The sequence below is a fragment of the Heptranchias perlo genome, chromosome 33 (genome assembly GCF_035084215.1).
Source record: "Heptranchias perlo isolate sHepPer1 chromosome 33, sHepPer1.hap1, whole genome shotgun sequence".
NCBI lineage: Eukaryota > Metazoa > Chordata > Chondrichthyes > Hexanchiformes > Hexanchidae > Heptranchias > Heptranchias perlo.
This window is the reverse complement of record NC_090357.1, coordinates 11,893,652-11,911,258: the sequence shown is the minus strand read 5'-3', so window position 1 is coordinate 11,911,258 and position 17,607 is coordinate 11,893,652. Positions and strand designations below refer to the sequence as shown.

The 17,607-nt window shown below is 40.5% G+C and overlaps 1 protein-coding gene across 1 annotated transcript; it reads right to left on the bottom strand.

Moving 5' to 3' along the window:
* Positions 1-837: 837 nt before the first annotated feature.
* On the bottom strand, positions 838-16,172 carry LOC137301476 (heat shock cognate 71 kDa protein). Its single transcript, XM_067970986.1, has 9 exons — positions 16,068-16,172; positions 13,733-13,942; positions 12,845-13,050; positions 9,289-9,441; positions 7,411-7,966; positions 6,784-6,986; positions 4,184-4,382; positions 2,870-3,102; positions 838-1,168 (listed from the first exon to the last, which is right to left on the bottom strand). The coding sequence occupies exons 2-9, from the start codon at positions 13,935-13,937 to the stop codon at positions 992-994; spliced, it is 1,932 nt and encodes a 643-aa protein (XP_067827087.1). The 5' UTR covers positions 13,938-13,942; positions 16,068-16,172; the 3' UTR covers positions 838-991.
* Between the last annotated feature and the right edge of the window lie 1,435 nt (positions 16,173-17,607).

Genomic DNA, 17,607 nt, shown 5'->3' with positions numbered 1-17,607 from the left:
CGGATTTGGTGATGGATGGCTAAACCAATTGTGCATTAGATATGCCTAAGTCTGCACCTCTTGGGCTTGGAGTAAAGGGTTTGCTGTAACAAGGGCATCAAAAGGCGGACGAGAGGGAGTGGTTAGGTAGATCAATATGCGTTGAAGTATCATAACAAATTGAGGGTAGTTCTAAGTGACTTGGGGGAAGTTTTTTTTAAAAACTCAAGACACCAAAAGGGGGAATCGGGTGGTGGGGGGTTAAAAAGGGAATGGTTTAAAGAGATGGCCTGTGTGAAATTAAGGCTCTCATATTCAGAGAAAAGCCCCTCCTCCTAGAGGAGATTCAAATCCATGTTCCAACATTGAAAAGACACTTGCTATTTAGTTTCAGGTTTGAGCTGCAAATTCATTCTAAAATGCTTTAAAAGGGTGGTGTATGACAATACATCTAAAAGTTTCTAAGTTGGATTTGTGGGATGTAGTAATTATTCTATTTTATTGGGATTAAAACTGCCCTGAATATCCACAGGTTACAGGTAGAAAGGAAGACTATGTCCAGAGCTCCCATTCTTGATTGGGATTCTGTAAATTCTGCCAGAAGTGTACAGGATTGGGTTCTTCTGTAGTCTTAGTCAAATAGCCAGTTGTTCACTGTCTAAGCACAAATATGAAGAATGGCCAGAAGCTACTGGAGGGCCACTGGTGCCTTGGGATCATGTTGCGACATGATTCAAGCCACCAACTTCAAAACAGCTCTTTCGGCCAGCACAGACGCAATGGGCTAAATAGCCTCCTTCAGTGCTGTAAATTTCTACGCAAACAACTTGTGTATCACTCTTATTAGAAGACGAGGAAAAGTTTTCAACTGGAATTTATTTAACAAGATGCTTTTCAATCTCATTAAACTTCACACCACATTGTTACAGGGCAATAGTACATTTTGCATTCCTAAGTTACAGTACACAGATAAATACCCAGTTTTCTATTACTGATGCATTTACATTAATATTTAGTCAACTTCTTCAATGGTTGGTCCAGAAGATCCTCCTCCAGGAGCAGCACCAGGAAAGCCTTCTGGCATGCCACCGGGCATACCACCAGCACTCTGATACAACTTGGTAATGATTGGATTGCAGATCTTCTCAATTTCTTTCAGTTGATGTTCATATTCATCCTTTTCTGCAGTCTAAAAAAAATTTGGCAAGTCAGCCCATACCGTAGGTATACAAACACACCATTAGTTAGTGTAATAAAGTAAAAGCACAAAGACTTGGAACTGTTTAACTTTATTCTTAATAGCGGTCTTCCTTTAAAGGATCTGTCAAGCCCGTGACTCCAAAATGAAGATCTCACCCCCTGGGCACTAGAAAAATATCACAAGCATGTCTATTCACAGAATCAATGGATTACCAGTCTGCTCTGGTCCTTCCTTCATTAAAATCCTTCTTCCTTTTCCCCACCTTTCACGAAGTCATTTCTGACAAGGTCACTAAACCAAGCTGAAGCCAAGACTCAGTGCCTGATTGATAAAGACCCAGCTTATGGTTGCTGTCGCTCAATTTAATATCTTGTACTCAAGGCTGTTATATAGGAATAGGCCATTCAGCCCCTCGAGCCTGTTGCACCAATCAGATCAAGGCTGATCTGTACCTCAACTCCATTTATCCACCTTTGATACCCTTCTTAAAAATTTAATTGACCTAGCATCTGTAGCATTCTAGGTTAGGGAGTGCCAAATCTCAACCACCCCTTTTAAAAAGAAAAAAATCTTCCTCTTCACTCCTAAATGGCCTAGCACTATTATGATCTCGTTCTGAATTCCTCCACTAGAGAATATAGTTCTGTACCTACCCTATCAAATCCTTTTAATTTTAAACACCTCAATTAGATCACCTCAATCTTGCAAACTCAAGAAAATACTTTATTTCAAGGGAATAAAAGCCAAATTTATATACAGCCTGTCCTCAATTTAACCCTCTAAGCCCTGGTATCATTCTGGTGATCATGCACCATACACCTCCAAGGTCACTATGTCCTTCCTGAAGTTTGGTTCCCAAAACTAATGCAGTACTCAATGGGGTTTGACCAATCCTCTGTCCAACTGAAGCATCACTTCCTCACTTTTGAATTCCAACACCCATAACATAAAGGCCAACGTTTCATTAGCATTTTGAGTACTTTTTCTTACATTTGCACTAGCTTTTAGTGATATGTACACAGACACCCAAATCCCTTTGCTCCTCAGAGTTAACTTTGTAAGTTGCATTCTTTATTCCTCACTTACTTAATTCTTCCTGAGGGAAACAAAGAAAATTTTCTTCGTAACTAGTAAAGTAGGCAATTGCACCATCTGGTGTGGTACTGAGCTTAAACACCAAGAGGTTCCAGGTTTGAGCCTATGTCTGTCAAATTAACTTGTGCACTACAATTAATTGGTCTCAACATCCTTGGGTGGAATAGGAGGGGAAGCCAGGGTTTTCAGTCAAGATTTCCATCAGTTGACTCCTGCTTAGAAGGATACATGTACACCTAATTGAGGAGACCAACAAGCCTCAAATGTGCTTTACTCTCTTCCCACAGAAAGGGAATAACTTGTCAACACTAACCTCATGAGCTGGGCAAGCAACAGGAGAGCTCCTGGCACCAATGGAAATATTTTCCAGCATGAAACCAAAAAACAAAAATGGGGACAAACAGCTTGAGTAATATGAGAGAACCAATGGAACTTCTGATCCATTCTCCACACTTGAAACAATTTATTCATCCACATAGGCAGATATATTTTCGTGTTCAAGTTTTTAAAAAAATGCCATCAAGTGTTCCATGTGACGTGAAGAATTATCCTATAACAGAATAACCTTGACTAATTTTAAGTCTAGCGATTTACCTGGTTCTTATCCAGCCAGCTGATAACTTCATTACATTTCTCTAAAACTTTCTGCTTGTCATCATCACTTATTTTGCCCTGTAGTTTCTCATCCTCAATGGTAGCCTTCATGTTGAAAGCATAGGACTCCAGAGAATTCTTCGATGAGACTTTGTCCCGCTGCTGTTCATCTTCTGATTTGTACTTCTCAGCTTCCTGGACCATACGTTCAATGTCTTCTTTGCTCAAACGACCTGTTGATTTAATCCAAATGCCATTTACATCATTCTTTCTATAAATGCTGAGCTACACTTAATCCCTGTTTATGTCCAGCTAGTGATGTCAAACAGCACAGGAATGATTTGAAAATCTGCAAGGCCTCAACCAATGTTTCCAGAAAGAACTGAAATAGCTTGGGGTGATCAGTGCTTCAAGGAAGCATGTGGCCATTAGTCAACATTCCTCAGAGTAGCACAGGCCTAATCCTGTGCTATATCATGCTGTCAGTGGCACTTCACACTAGTTTCAAATCAGACTGCTTTTGGCATGTTTGATTTGGATTGGCACAATGTATTTAGTCCATTTATAGACCAAAACAGTTTTTGGCTGCAAGTTTGTTACAGCATGACAGGGGCATTTGAAGGTGATTAGCAAAAGCAAATTGTCATACAGGGGGATGAAATCAGTGGCTTGGAGAAAGTTTGTGGCAGGGACCAAAGACAACAGCTTGCAGGAAATTTCAGCTCATCCAGGACTGGATGTCAGACAAGCAGTTTGACAACACAGGGACAGGGTCAAGAGAGGAGATAGTGAACTAGAGCTAGGCAGCATCAGCATATAGATGAGAAATAGGAATGTGCCAAGGATAGATCCTTGGGGACTCCAGGGGTAAATGTGCAGGAAGAGAAACCATTGCAGAGATTCTCTGGCTATGATTGGATAGGCAAAAGTGGAATCAGGCAAGCGCAGTGCCATTCAGTTCAACAGGAGAGGCATTGGAGGATGATGGTCAATCAAACCAAAAGGCTACAGACAGGTCAAGAATGGATAGTGCACCACAGTGACAAGATGTAATTTGTGACTTTGATCAGGGCCATTTCAGTACTGTGGCAGGGGCAGAAACATGAGGTTCAAACATGGGATTTGGAGGAAAGATAGGTAGTAACATGTTCAAGGACTTGACAGACCATTCAAGGTTTTTTTTTTGGGGGGGAAAACAGGGACAACAGCAGATTTGGAGAGGGAACAAATATCAAAAGTTTTGATCAACACTAGGGAAGGCACTTTAAACAATTTGCATTAACTGAAAGTAAAAATGGCAAAGCAGTGATTCACCTTTGTCATTTGTGATGGTAATCTTGTTTTCCTTTCCAGTGCTCTTATCCACTGCAGACACATTCAAGATACCATTGGCATCAATATCAAATGTCACCTCAATTTGAGGCACACCCCGTGGAGCAGGTGGAATTCCAGTCAGCTCAAACTTGCCCAGCAAGTTGTTATCCTTAGTCATGGCTCGTTCACCCTCGTATACCTATATTAAAACAAGTGCATTAATTGAAAGTTTATAGACACATGCATCATACAGGGGGATGAAATCAGTGGCTTCATTCAACTTCCAGATACTGCATATACATTTAACATGTATACAAATGCTTCCTTAAGTTGGTTCAACAGCTAAATTATAAAAAAGGTGTGCAATTGTCACTTGGCTCAAGACCAAAGGACTCAATTATTTAATGCAATTGCAAGGAAGACTAAGTAAAAAAAATAGCCCACTGTTAAAGTCAGTGGTGTGAATATTTTCACTTCATTCTTGACAAATTTGTCCCACACATGGGTGAACCTCTCCTGGCCCACTGTAAAGGCACCCTCTGGCAACTTGATAAGCCATGCAAAACAAACTCCCAGGTTCACTCCCCAGTCTGTTGCATCTGCTTGCAGCCAGGCTGCAACAGATGTTAAACCTGGCTCCACCTTTAAACTCAGGAGGGGAGAGGGAAACCAGACTTCCTGCTCTTGATTGATATTTAGGAACACAAACAGGAGTAGGCCCCATCAAAGTGAGGGGAAACCTCAGTTGAGGAAAGATATATCAGAAACACTAGTGTGGAAGGTGGCATAATCACAACAGATGCAATGGAGACACTGGTATAGGAGAAAGCCATTCAGCCCGTTCCGCTCTGGAGATCATGGTTGGTTTGTATCCTAACTCCATTCACCCACCTTGGCTCAATACCCTTGGCTTGCAAAAAACAAAACAATCAATCTCAGATTTAAAAATTGAGTTAGCAGCTACTGCTTTGAGTGTTCCAAACTTCTACCACCCTTTTTGCATGAAGTGTTTCCTAACTTCTCTGAATAGCCTGGCTCTGATTTTAAGGTTATGCTCTCTTGTCCTAGACTCCCCCACCAGCAGAAAAAGTTTCTCCATCTACCCTATCAATTCCTTTCAAAATCCTAAAAACCTCAATCAAATCACCCCTTAACCTTCCATATTCCAGGTAATATAAGCCTACTTTGTGTAATCTCTCCTCAATCTAACTCGGAGCCCAGGTAACATTCTAGTGAATCTGCACTGCACTCCTTCCAAGGCCAATATATCATTTCTAAGTTGCGATGCCCAGTAGTCCAGATGTGGTCGAACTGAGGCTTTGAATAGTGGTAGCAAAACTTCCTCCCCATTATATTCCAGCCCTCTAGATATAAAGGCTAACATTCCATTAGCCTTTGATTTTTTTTGTACCCAACAAGTACATTTTATTGTGTACATGGACCCTAAATCTCTTGGACCTCCACGATTCCTGATTTTTCGCCATTTAAAAAAACTTAGATCCATCTTTTTTGGTTCAAAATGGATGACCTCACTTACCTGCTTTGAAATCCACCTGCCAGTTTTGCCTACTCATTTCATCTATCTTTGTAATTATATGTTCCTGTCTACCCTACTTACTGTGCCACCAATCTTTATCATAATCAAACTTTGATGTATGGCTCCTCCTGGAAATTGCAATGGTGAATATTGGGCAAGGAGAGCTCCAACTCAGCTGCAATGCTAGTATTCTAACTAGCCAGTCCAATAGTCACAGCCCATAGAAGAGTGGCATGAAAAAGAGCTACATTGGCAAACAATGAGAAGACTAGCACTCCATGTAGTACAACATCAACCATCAGAAGGTAGGGAGAAAATTAAACTTATTGGTCACAAAGAAATGTACTGTCTAAAATCATGACAACTACAGCATTCCATTTTAACATGAGGCCAAGCTCAGGTTCTGACCCCATATCCTCACCATCACAAAAAAAAACATTTTCATTTCTGTAGCATCAACAGCCTCTATGCATCTGCCACTAAAACCCTGAGCCATGCCTGTGTCACCCACAGAAAGAACTACTTAAATGTTCTCCTGGCCAACCACCTATCCTCCACCCTTAGTAAACTTCAACTCATCCAAAACTCTGCTGTTCATATCCTATCCAGCACCAAATCCTGCTCTCCCATCAGCATGTTCCATGCCAAATTACATTAGATTTTGGTCCCAACACCTTAAATTTAAAATTCTCAAGACACTTTATCTGTAACTGCTTGTAGTAGTCCTACAACACCTCCTCCCTATTCCTCAGATTGTCTTGTGGCATGGATTTCCCTCCCTAAACCCCTCTGCTTCGCCACTTACTTCTTCCTTTAAGCAGTTCCTTAAAACCCACCTCTTCAACCAAGCTTTTGGTCACTCCTCCCAATATCTGGCTCAGTGTTCATCATTTCCCTTATGCCTCTGCAGTGCCTTCGGATGTTTTTCTCCGTAAAGACACTATATAAATGCATGTTACTGTGGTTAATATCCTGCACATCTTTTATGTGCTCAATCATATTAACGTTTCTCCAAAATTTAGTCACACCCAGCTTAAATGCAACACAAAAATTAGGTTCTCACCTGGATGAGCACGCCAGGCTGGTTGTCAGAGTAGGTGGTGAAGGTCTGTGTTTGCTTTGTTGGAATGGTGGTGTTACGTTTGATCAGGACAGTCATTACACCACCAGCTGTTTCAATGCCCAGGGATAGAGGAGTGACGTCCAATAATAGCAGGTCTTGTACATTCTCTGACTTGTCACCAGCCAAGATAGCGGCCTGCACAGCTGAAGACAATGTTGTCTATAAATACCTTATGTTGCCATTACCAGATCAATAACAGCCAAAGACTTGAAAAGTAAATGCTTTAAGAACAGCACAAGAGCAACATTTTCCAATTTCATGATCAAAGAAAAAAAATCCCATACCATTCTCTAGCCAAAAAAGAGATGCCCATTGCTGGACCTCGACCATTATATTTAAGCATCAAGAGAATGGAGAAAAGGAGTGACTATTTCCTGGTACCTGCTGTTCCAAAGAAACTAGTGTATGAAACTAAATTTTCCATTCATACTAGTTTCAATACATTCTCAGATTGGCACAGTCTAAAAATCTATGCAAATATCTTATTTAAAAGAGAAGTAATAGCATCATGAGATTTTGCTTCAAGGAACCAATCATTTCTCCCACTACAAAAATAAATTTAGTTACCTGCACCATATGCAACAGCCTCATCAGGGTTGATGCTCTTGTTCAATTCTTTGCCATTGAAGAAATCCTGCAGCAACTTCTGGATTTTGGGAATGCGGGTGGATCCACCAACCAGTACAATGTCATGGATTTGAGCCTTGTCAAGCTTGGCATCTCGCAAGGATTTCTCTACAGGGTCAAGTGTGCCACGGAAGAGATCAGCATTGAGCTCTTCAAATCTTGCCCTAGTGATTGAGGTATAGAAATCGATACCCTCGTACAAAGAGTCTATTTCAATGCTAGCTTGCGTACTGGATGACAGTGTGCGCTTTGCACGTTCACATGCGGTGCGGAGACGACGAACAGCTCTTTTATTATCAATAATGTCTTTCTTGTATTTTCGTTTGAATTCAGCAACAAAGTGGTTGACCATGCGGTTGTCAAAGTCCTCACCACCAAGGTGAGTGTCACCAGCTGTAGATTTGACTTCAAAAATACCATCTTCAATGGTTAAGATGGAGACGTCAAAAGTGCCACCACCCAGGTCAAAAATAAGTACATTTCTTTCAGCACCAACCTGCAAAAAGACAAGCTTGCTTTTATGATGCTTTATCTCAAACATCCAATGAATTCCTTTGAAATGCAGTGCCTTATATTGGCAAATTCTGCAGCTATTTAGCATACAGCAAAAACCCACAAATTGCATGAGATAAATGACCATTTAATCTGTTCTTGGTGGTATTGATAAGGGGAACAAATGTTGGTTAGGCAGAAAAAGTACCATGGATGAACATCTACCCCCCTCCACTTCCTTACCATGGATACCACCTCACTCCTCAAGGAGTCAGGCTACACTTCAAATCTCACATCCTGTCCATTTACACTTCAACATTGCCTGCTTTTGAAACAGTTTTCTATATATATTTTGTCTTCTTTATACTCAGATATCCTATCCCAAGAGGCATATCCTCCAGCCTTGTATCCCCCCCCCCCCCCCCCCCCAATCTATTTCAGTCTCTGACTCTGGCCTTTTATGCATCACCACACAGTGGAGGGGGAAAAAACCCTTCAGCTGCCCCAGCTCTACTCTTCAAAATTCGCTTTGCTTCTCCACTGTTTAAGTACATATCACTTCTGTTCCTTTTATTTCTCATCTTTTCTCCACTTTCTGTAATAGATTGGTTGTTGGTTTCATCTCATTTTAAGGATGGCAATTCCAATACCGCAGCATTTCCTCACTGGAGTAGTCAATCTAGATTGTGCACTTAATCCTGCAGTAGGGATTAAACACAGCCTTCTCACTCAAGCAATAACACTGAAATGTAAATACACTATTTAGGTGGTCTTCAAGTTTTTCTGTGGGAGATACCTTGCAAATATGGACATTCCCAGAACCTAATGCACCAACTTCTGAAAGTCAGGTTGGATACTCAATGTAAAACTACTGCAGAATGTTTATTCAGCAATAAATGAGGAGAAACTTCTTCACTCAGAGGGTAGTTGGTCTGTGGAATTTGCTGCCCCAGGAAGCTACATCATTAAATAAATTTAAAACAGAAATAGACAGTTTTAGAAGTAAAGGGAATTAGGGGTTACGGGGAGTGGGCAGGAAATTGGACATGAATTTAGATTTGAGGTTAGGATCAGATCAGCCATGATCTTATTGAATGGCAGAGCAGGCTCGAGGGGCCGATTGGCCTACTCTTGCTCCTATTTCTTATGTTCCTATGTTCTTAATAGAAATAAGTCAAAAATTCAGGAGACAACTGATTGAAATTTGCTATAAGATTAGTCACTCATAACCCCTATGGTAAAGAACCCCATTTTGAAAACCTATGCATTACATAAAGTGTAAATACTGCTATTTTATCAATTAGAACACATTCTGCTTTGACATACCTTTTTATCCAAGCCATAAGCAATAGCAGCAGCCGTTGGTTCATTTATAATACGGAGCACATTGAGGCCAGAAATTGTTCCAGCATCCTTAGTTGCTTGGCGTTGAGAGTCATTAAAGTAAGCAGGTACCGTAACAACAGCATTTGTAACAGTCTGTAAGATACAGAATATTTAAATCCAACAATGCAGTATGCTTTGTTAAACTAATGCTCAAGTAGAGTCATGCACAAGGCAGCTGGTTTGTACATGTAATCCAAAACCACTTTAGCTATCTCTATTTTCACTGCTGCCCTGACTCACCCCTCCTGTCTCCACTTGGCTGTCAACTACCTTCTGCACCCAGCCCCACCCCTTGATCTCTGTTAATCACCTCTCAACACTAACTGTCCAACCTGCTGGCTGCTACTATTTCTCCTCTAACCTCTGTTGGACTCAACCCAGGATTGAGTCCAACAGCTTACCTCTATTCTAGCCTAGGCATCCTCCACTGCATTCATGGTTTGTGCTGATGCAAAATCATCTATCTCCTTTTCGGAGCAAATATCCTCTTAGGTTCCCACTGCTCCCGTATCATCTTTGCAGGTTTCCTAATATCCATATCACCCTGCAAAACGTCTGCTGCTTTGCAAATAAGTTTATCGCACTTGTGGATGACGACCTACTTCATCCATCCAGAAAGACCCTACAGTCTCCACATTACTGCAACATATAACTGTTTGAAATAATTTCGGTGTTTGGCTCCAATACTGTTCCCCAAAGTACACTCCATGTGTTGGTCACTGCATGAAGAAATTCCTCCATTATCTCATTTGGCAAATCCATCAATATCCTAGGCTTCAACATTCAGCTGACAACTCCTTTCCGGTCAGTGGGGCTGCCCCATCAAGCTACATTATATACCCTTTCCTAGCAGCCATGACAGCAGCTTGGTTCTCATGTCCTGTTTTGATGTAACCCCTCCTCCTATACCATCTAGCTTCAAAAGTTATTTGCCATTCTCCAAACTTGACCACTCTCCTCCCTGAAGAGTTGCTCAATGTAAATGCACCAATTTTGTTGGAGATCTCTATCCTCCAATTTCTCAGCACTCCTGGCATCACAACATTACCCTCATCAAGTCCCCCATTGACCCAAGCATCATGAGGTTATGCCACCTGGGGTTTGTCGCTGACAAATTTTTTGTTCCTCTCTGCCTAACTCCAATCCCTTCATTATCCATGATCCCTGGAAACTACCCTTAGCTCTCAAGCTCCCAGTTTCTGCTGACCCTCAATCCACCTTAACCCTGCTGCAACTGCAGACCTGCTCAACAGCTCTGCCTACAACAGTCCCTCATTCTTTTGCAAACCCACAGTTCACGCAGTACAATTGCCAACTTGCCATCATTTAAATCTTGAGTGCAACAACCACACAACTGGTCTGGTCATTTAGTGCCAGATCTGGTTGGTTCACCTTAAGTAATCCTACTTTCAGGGATTATCCTGGTAGATAAAAACAGCTCAGACTTCTTTTCTCCATGACCAGCCAGCTCCTCAGATCCCCTAAATCAAGTCTGTTGCTTCTCTGAAATCTACCTTCACACCCTTATCCCACATAAGACCCACTTCGTACAGCATTGTTCGCCTACCAACCTAATGCTCAGTCAGTGGCTCCCTTTCCTCATTCTGACTCCATAACCCTCAACAAGGACATCAATCCCTGCATCCTCAATTAGCACTATGCTAATTCCTCCAATATGCTATTTTCCAGTTCAGTGGCCAGATTTCCAATCATTCCCCTTCCAAATTTTTTCTGTCCAGCTTCCATCTCAACTATAATAATGCTTTGATACCAACAGATGGCATTAGAAAAAAAGTTTATGCAAAGCCTAAACAAACTTGCCTGCAATACTTAACTGCAATACAGGTTGACCTACTATAGTATTGCAGAGTCAAAACAAAAATATCTTCAGGTGAATTGTGGTTGAAGCTAAGGGATAATAGGATCAGGACACTCAGATGTAATTCAATCCCCACTTCAAAGTCACGCATTGTCTATTTTATATTATAAATTCTCATGTCCACATCTATTATGGAAACTGTGTGTAAACTTGTCATGCTGGGAGTATTATCATCCTGCCAGTGGTGGCACTGCATCTCCAGTTTGGGAAGGGTGGGGCAGGGGGTGTAATTATACAGGTTTACATAGGCCATTTCCATTTTAGATGTGGATACAAAGTAAACAGGAAATGTTTGCATATAAGATTTAATATATTAAAAGCAAACAAGTCTCAGTGTTTACTTAATTCTAGCATTATCCCTTTGTAAAGCAAGTTTGATTTTGAAGTATTTTAGAACTCATGTTAACACTTCTTCCTCCATTCCAAACTTAAAAAGCAATATACTCCACAAAAGGCTCAAATGTTTGAGTCTTAATTTAAAGATTACTGCCAACTACAGAAACATTTATTTCATGATTAGAAGACTGGAAATGTGGCTATTTTATTTGTGATCAAAATTTGGTTCAGTAGTGGGGGAGGAGAAAGGGAGGGGAACATTTACTTTGGTGCCTAGCCATTTGGCTTCAAGAGTAAATGCAACAGGCTAACACCTATAATTTTAGATTAAGTAAATGGGCACAACTGTGGCAGATGGAGTTCAATGTAGAAGAGTGAAGTCATCTACTTTGGACCTTAAGTATTTTCTAAATGGCAAGAAGCTAGGAACTGTGGCTGAGCAGGGAGATTTGGGGGTTTAAGTACAGAAACCACAAAGCTAGTGGATAGGTACAACATTTTTTAAAGGTTAATGGAATGCTGGCCTTTATCTCAAGGGGGCTGGAATACAAAGGGGTGGAAGTGATGCTTCAGATGTACACAGCGTTCTGGTTAGACCCCATCTGGAGTACTGCATTCAGTTCTAGGGTACCACACCTCTGCAAGGATATATTGGCCTTTGAGGGAGTGCAATGCAGATTTACCAGAATGATACTGGGGCTAAAAAAGTTAATTATGAAGACTGGTTGCATACATTAGGCTTGTATTCTCTTGAATGTACAAGATTAAGGGGTGATCTAATTGAAGTGTTTAAGATGATTAAAGGATTTGATAGGGTAGATAGAGAGAAACAGTTTCTTCTGGGAGAGTCCAGAACAAGGCTGCATAACCTTAAAAATTAGAGCTCGGCCATTCAGGGGTGATGTCAGAAAGCACTCCACACAAGGTGGAAATCTAGAACTCTCTCCCCCAAAAAGCTGTTACAGCTAGGTCAATTGAAAACTTCAAAATTGAGATTAATAGATTTTTGTTGTTCAGCAAGGGTATTAAGGGTTACGGAACCAAACCGGGTAGATGCAGTTAAGATACAGGTTAGCCACAAGCTAATTGAATGGCGGAACAGGCTCAAGGGGCTGAATGGTCCACTCCTGTTCCTAACTGTTTGATCTATGCACTATCATATGAAATACAAAAGTAAACACTTAAAAATCCAGGATCTTGCAGATATGAGGCAAAGGCTCACTAAGGATATCAAAAGCATTACCGAGAGTATGGGCTCATCACAGATTAAGTGTCACATACCTTTCCAAGGTAGGCTTCTGCAATCTCCTTCATTTTTGTGAGCACCATTGAAGAAATTTCTTCAGGGTAAAAAGACTTGCTTTCCCCTTTGTATTCCACCTGAACCTTGGGACGACCGCCATCATTTACGACATCGAAAGGCCAGTGCTTCATGTCAGCCTGAACCACAGTATCTTCAAATCTGCGGCCAATCAGGCGCTTGGCATCTGCAAAATTCAAAACAAGCTTTAACCCAACTAAACAAAAAGTAGTTAACATATACAGAAAACAAAAATGATGTCCTGCCACAAGATACACCTTGTACTCATATGGTTCTACAGGCTATAGCAGTGTTCCAGTACCAATTTTCCCCATATGAACCTGAACAGTGGTCTGTGCCAGCAAGCCAATCATTGTGGGATATGGGGAAAAAAAATAAATCACAGCCAACTGCGATCCTGTCCTCAATCAATGCCCAAACAAGAAGGAATGCCAATTGATTCTTTCTGCTCCCTTCCCCCACAACCAACCCTTGGGACACTAGATGCCAAGTGTGTTCATCCACCAGCTGCAGTCAACTTAGTTCAGACAAGGAAGCAAAAGGTGAGTGGAATTACCCCATCTGTATGGCTTAATATATTTACCCAATAAGCTGTGGTGTTAAAGTACATGAAGGCCTGCTAACCTAGTTAAGTTCACCCCAGCTGTTATCTTAAAAGTACCAAAAAATAAAAGCACTCTTCAACCCTCAATTTTGGATTAAATATAAAAGCAGGAGGAACTAGTATACCGTATGTTGCAAAACCAGAAGTATGTACTAAAATGCCAGAGTGAGCAAGAGTACAAGAAAACATTTCCTTTATGGCATCATCTGAACTTATCTACATAGAAGAACTTTATGTAACTCACCAAAGACTGTGTTGGTTGGATTCATTGCCACCTGATTCTTCGCTGCATCACCAATGAGCCTTTCTGTATCAGTGAAGGCAACATAACTTGGAGTGGTGCGGTTACCTTGGTCATTGGCAATAATTTCAACTTTTCCATGCTGGAAGACACCTACACAGGAGTAGGTTGTCCCAAGATCAATACCAACTGCTGGTCCCTTAGACATTTTGCCTGCAAAAGAAAAAAAGTGGTTGAACACTTCAAAATTGTGGTACTTTGTACCTATTGACTAACAAAAAGGTTGGATCTTATACAATTTAAGAAGTTGTATTCATTTCCAATAAAGAATCTTTGCCACTAGAGTAGTATTGAGGGTTAACATGCACTTATTTTGATGCCATTGTTACAATTACAAAAGTTACATGGTTAAAAAGATGGTGATATTACAAGCAATACATTTTCCACTGCCATTCAGACCATAAAAAAGGTCCCAGGTTTAATTCCTGGTCTGTGCTGAATTAACCCTCAGCTGGAATAGTAGTAAGGAGCTCCACAATTGGCTTGAGCATCCCTGAAAGTGCAGGGTGGAAAAATCAGGCAGAGTTCCTGCTGCACATCACCATCTAGTGATCCTACTGGAGAATAACATGTATCCAACTTCTTTCCTGTTCTTCCTTGTCACCCACCCACAAGTAGTCTGTTCACACTATTTAGCTCACACTTGAAGAATGGATATTTGGGTCAGGTACTTGAAATCAACCAAATTAACATTTGCATTTCTAATCTTCATATTAAAATGGCTTTTTTATAATTCCATATAACTTAGAATTAGGATACAGTTACCTCAACCCCTTCCTTCCCCCAGTTTTTAAAAAAAATTTAAGTCTTAAACATGTCAGCACTGTCAGGCACCTCCTCCAATAGTTATTACCTAGCCAAAAGGAATTACTGGGAGTGAACAAACCAATTGATGTTGATTGGCCTCTAATTAGGCAGTGTTGTCCAATACATTAGCCACATGTAGCTAATTAAGAATCTAGATGTGGAAAAATTGCATTTGATATAGTCAATTTTAAAAAAAGAGACAGTCATCAGGTATGTGATCATTCACACTGCAAATGCATCTGTACTGCAACCTTTTTGTGCATTTGTTGGTTAAATGGCAAGACAAAAAGCAGAACACACAAGTGCTTTACTTCCTTGGTTATTGAATGGTGATGTATATTTACCTATCAATTTACCTGTACATCAGTGTATACAAGGCATTTGTATTAAAATGAGTGCATGCAGTTAGTCAGCAATTTCTATTGGACAACACTGAACTAGAGGATCCTATATAAAGAATAGAATAAATTTTAATATACTGCAATTTTTTTGTGAAAGGTGTTTAATTGCAGTCATCTCTATGGGATTGTAATTCTTTAAATCTACCCTGATTTGCAAATATACCACCTCCAATCCAGACACTATATGCCTGCTGATAAGTTAGCAATGTAACAATATAAAAATCATCATCTTCAGTCCAACCATGTAGAAAATAATAATGTTCAAATAAATAATTCTTTTAACAGACATTCTTCAAAAATAGCAACTTTTTTTGGGGGGGGGGGTGGAAGGAGGATGTGGAGAAGGCAAGAGAAAATCAGGCAGTTTTACCACACCAAGCTTGAGGCATCTGCAACACTATTCATTATCCAATAAAACAATGAGTGAAATGGTAATCATTGGGGCTTCAAATACAATTTTTATTCCATTCATTTAAGTTTAGAAATAACATTAATGAACTACAAGCAGCAGTTTTAATGTAGCACCACCTACTATGCCTGTCTAAATCCCTGAATTAAAATTATTTGAGTGAGTAGTGTACCAAGATGTAATAAAACATATTCCGTTGGAATAAAAAAACTATTATCCAACCGGTCAGATATCAGTTTTCTTTAAACTGGTTTCTAAAACATGCACAGAAAAAACCCCTGAAAACTCCAAGTCTATTTCTATTTCACATAACACCAGCCCCTTGCTGAGAAAATAAAACCCCGGTTTAATGAGCGGGCGGGGAAGATATGTTTTTAAAAAAAGGATGGAAGGCGCTGAGATCGGGATTTCGTCAAAGGAATGTCACCTACTCACCTTCGTATGTCCGCAATAAATGAAAACATAAATAAATCCGCTTTCTCAACCATCAATAACTTGCCAATTTAAAAGGAAAGGTGCAGAAAATGACAATGTGATCAGGCTTCCATTATTACTTGAATAATAATTATTTGAACCAGAGCTGCAGTATAAATGCGTATTGTTATAGAGCTGCAGCATAAATGCGCATTGTTGTATATAAGCAAGTATAAACAATACTTACTTTTAAGAGTCGTAACGGACGACAGGCTCTTAAAAAAAAATCCCCAATCCAATGCCTCTCCTCGAGCAGCTCCCACCGCTATAAACCGGTTCGTCCCAATCACCTCGGAAGCTTCTGGAAAGAACTAGAACCTTCTAACCAATGAGAAGCGCGTTTTCTGAAATTACGTCATGCACCCCCCTCGCTCCACCTGCCGTTTCCGGTTGGGGGGGGGGCGGTCGGTCGGTCGGTGGAACCATCTGGAAGGAGTTCGGTGTTTCTAGGTTACGGTCAACTGGATGTGAGCGGCTGTGCGTAGGGGTTTAGCTGAAGGAAAGAGTGAGTGTTTTAGGCAAACCTGAAGAAAAGATTTCTTAACTGATACAAATTAGACCCACTTTTTCTTCACCATGGTTTGGTTTCTCATTTTCGCAGTTAAAAATCCAGCGTTCATCTTTTGTGCTAGAAAGATTTATTATCGAATAAACAAACCTAAAATTGTCAAATAAAACAAATGAATACTGCAAATGCCTGCAGGCCAGCTGTGCATTTCCTGCAGTTTCAGCTTTTATTTCAAAATGAGAGCATTCTTGTTTTTTCCTCTTTCAATTGATGATGTAAATCACTTGGCCTTTGTTTAGAGTTTGCAGTTGTATTACACCACCTTAAAGTGTCTATATCGATTTTGTTGCTTCCAAGCCAGAACAGAGGTAGACGACAGTTCAAGGTGATGACGTTATTCCTGAGTGGATAATGTCATTAATGGGATGAATGCTGAGATTATTTTTGGGTTGCAGTTTCAGAGCCTGTGAAACGTGATTATATGTGAAGCCCAAGATCCGATCCAGCATACAAACTATTCTAGTCCACGAGCAAACACAAACAGATCCTTCATTTCAGTATCGAGAATAGAATACATTGCTTTGTCTGCACAGAGATGGAATGGATGCAGGCACCACTTCTAGATCAATCAGCAAACTGACATTGGACGGAGAAAATAGATGTCCCTTCAGCAGGCAGCAGTTCACCATCCGTCAGGCCACTAGGACTAAAAACATTTACATTTTATTTGTCTGATTCTGAGACAGGCAGCTGCTACTTGCCTCTAGCTGTATTCACAATATGGACTCGCAAATGCCAGTAAGCAGAATATAATGCTCCAACACAAGGCTCTACAACAGCGTTATTCTCAAGTATTTCTTTTTTTGCTTCTTTCAAGTTCTTTTATCTCTAGAAGCTGCTGTCTTATGGCGGGGATACAGTTCCATCGGCAGCTCTCCCTGGTGGCCACAGTTTGTGGTTCACTCTTTACTTTGAGTGAGACCGGCTATTCAAATATGCGGCAGATTACAGTTAAGCCCAATGCAGTTCTCACTCAATGTCTACGCATGCTGTTGCTTTCTTCTTCTATTCCACTTAGTATTTCATCCACTTTTATAATGTCTCCTCTTTTTCACATCCTTTTAAGGCTGAAAAGTTTTGAGTTTTTCTCACCTTTCCTTGCTCATAGAATCATAGATTGATACAGCATAGAAGGAGGTCATTCAGCCCATCGTGCCTG

Bases quoted from the DNA above. Each gene is read 5' to 3' on its own strand.
- LOC137301476 (XM_067970986.1), bottom strand. From the start codon at position 13,937: ATGTCTAAGGGACCAGCAGTTGGTATTGATCTTGGGACAACCTACTCC. The intron at 7,967-9,288 runs GTATGTCAAAGC...GTCTTTTTGCAG, and splicing joins CTTATGGCTTGGATAAAAAG to GTTGGTGCTGAAAGAAATGT. The intron at 3,103-4,183 runs GTGAATCACTGC...TTAAATCAACAG, and splicing joins TACCATCACAAATGACAAAG to GTCGTTTGAGCAAAGAAGAC.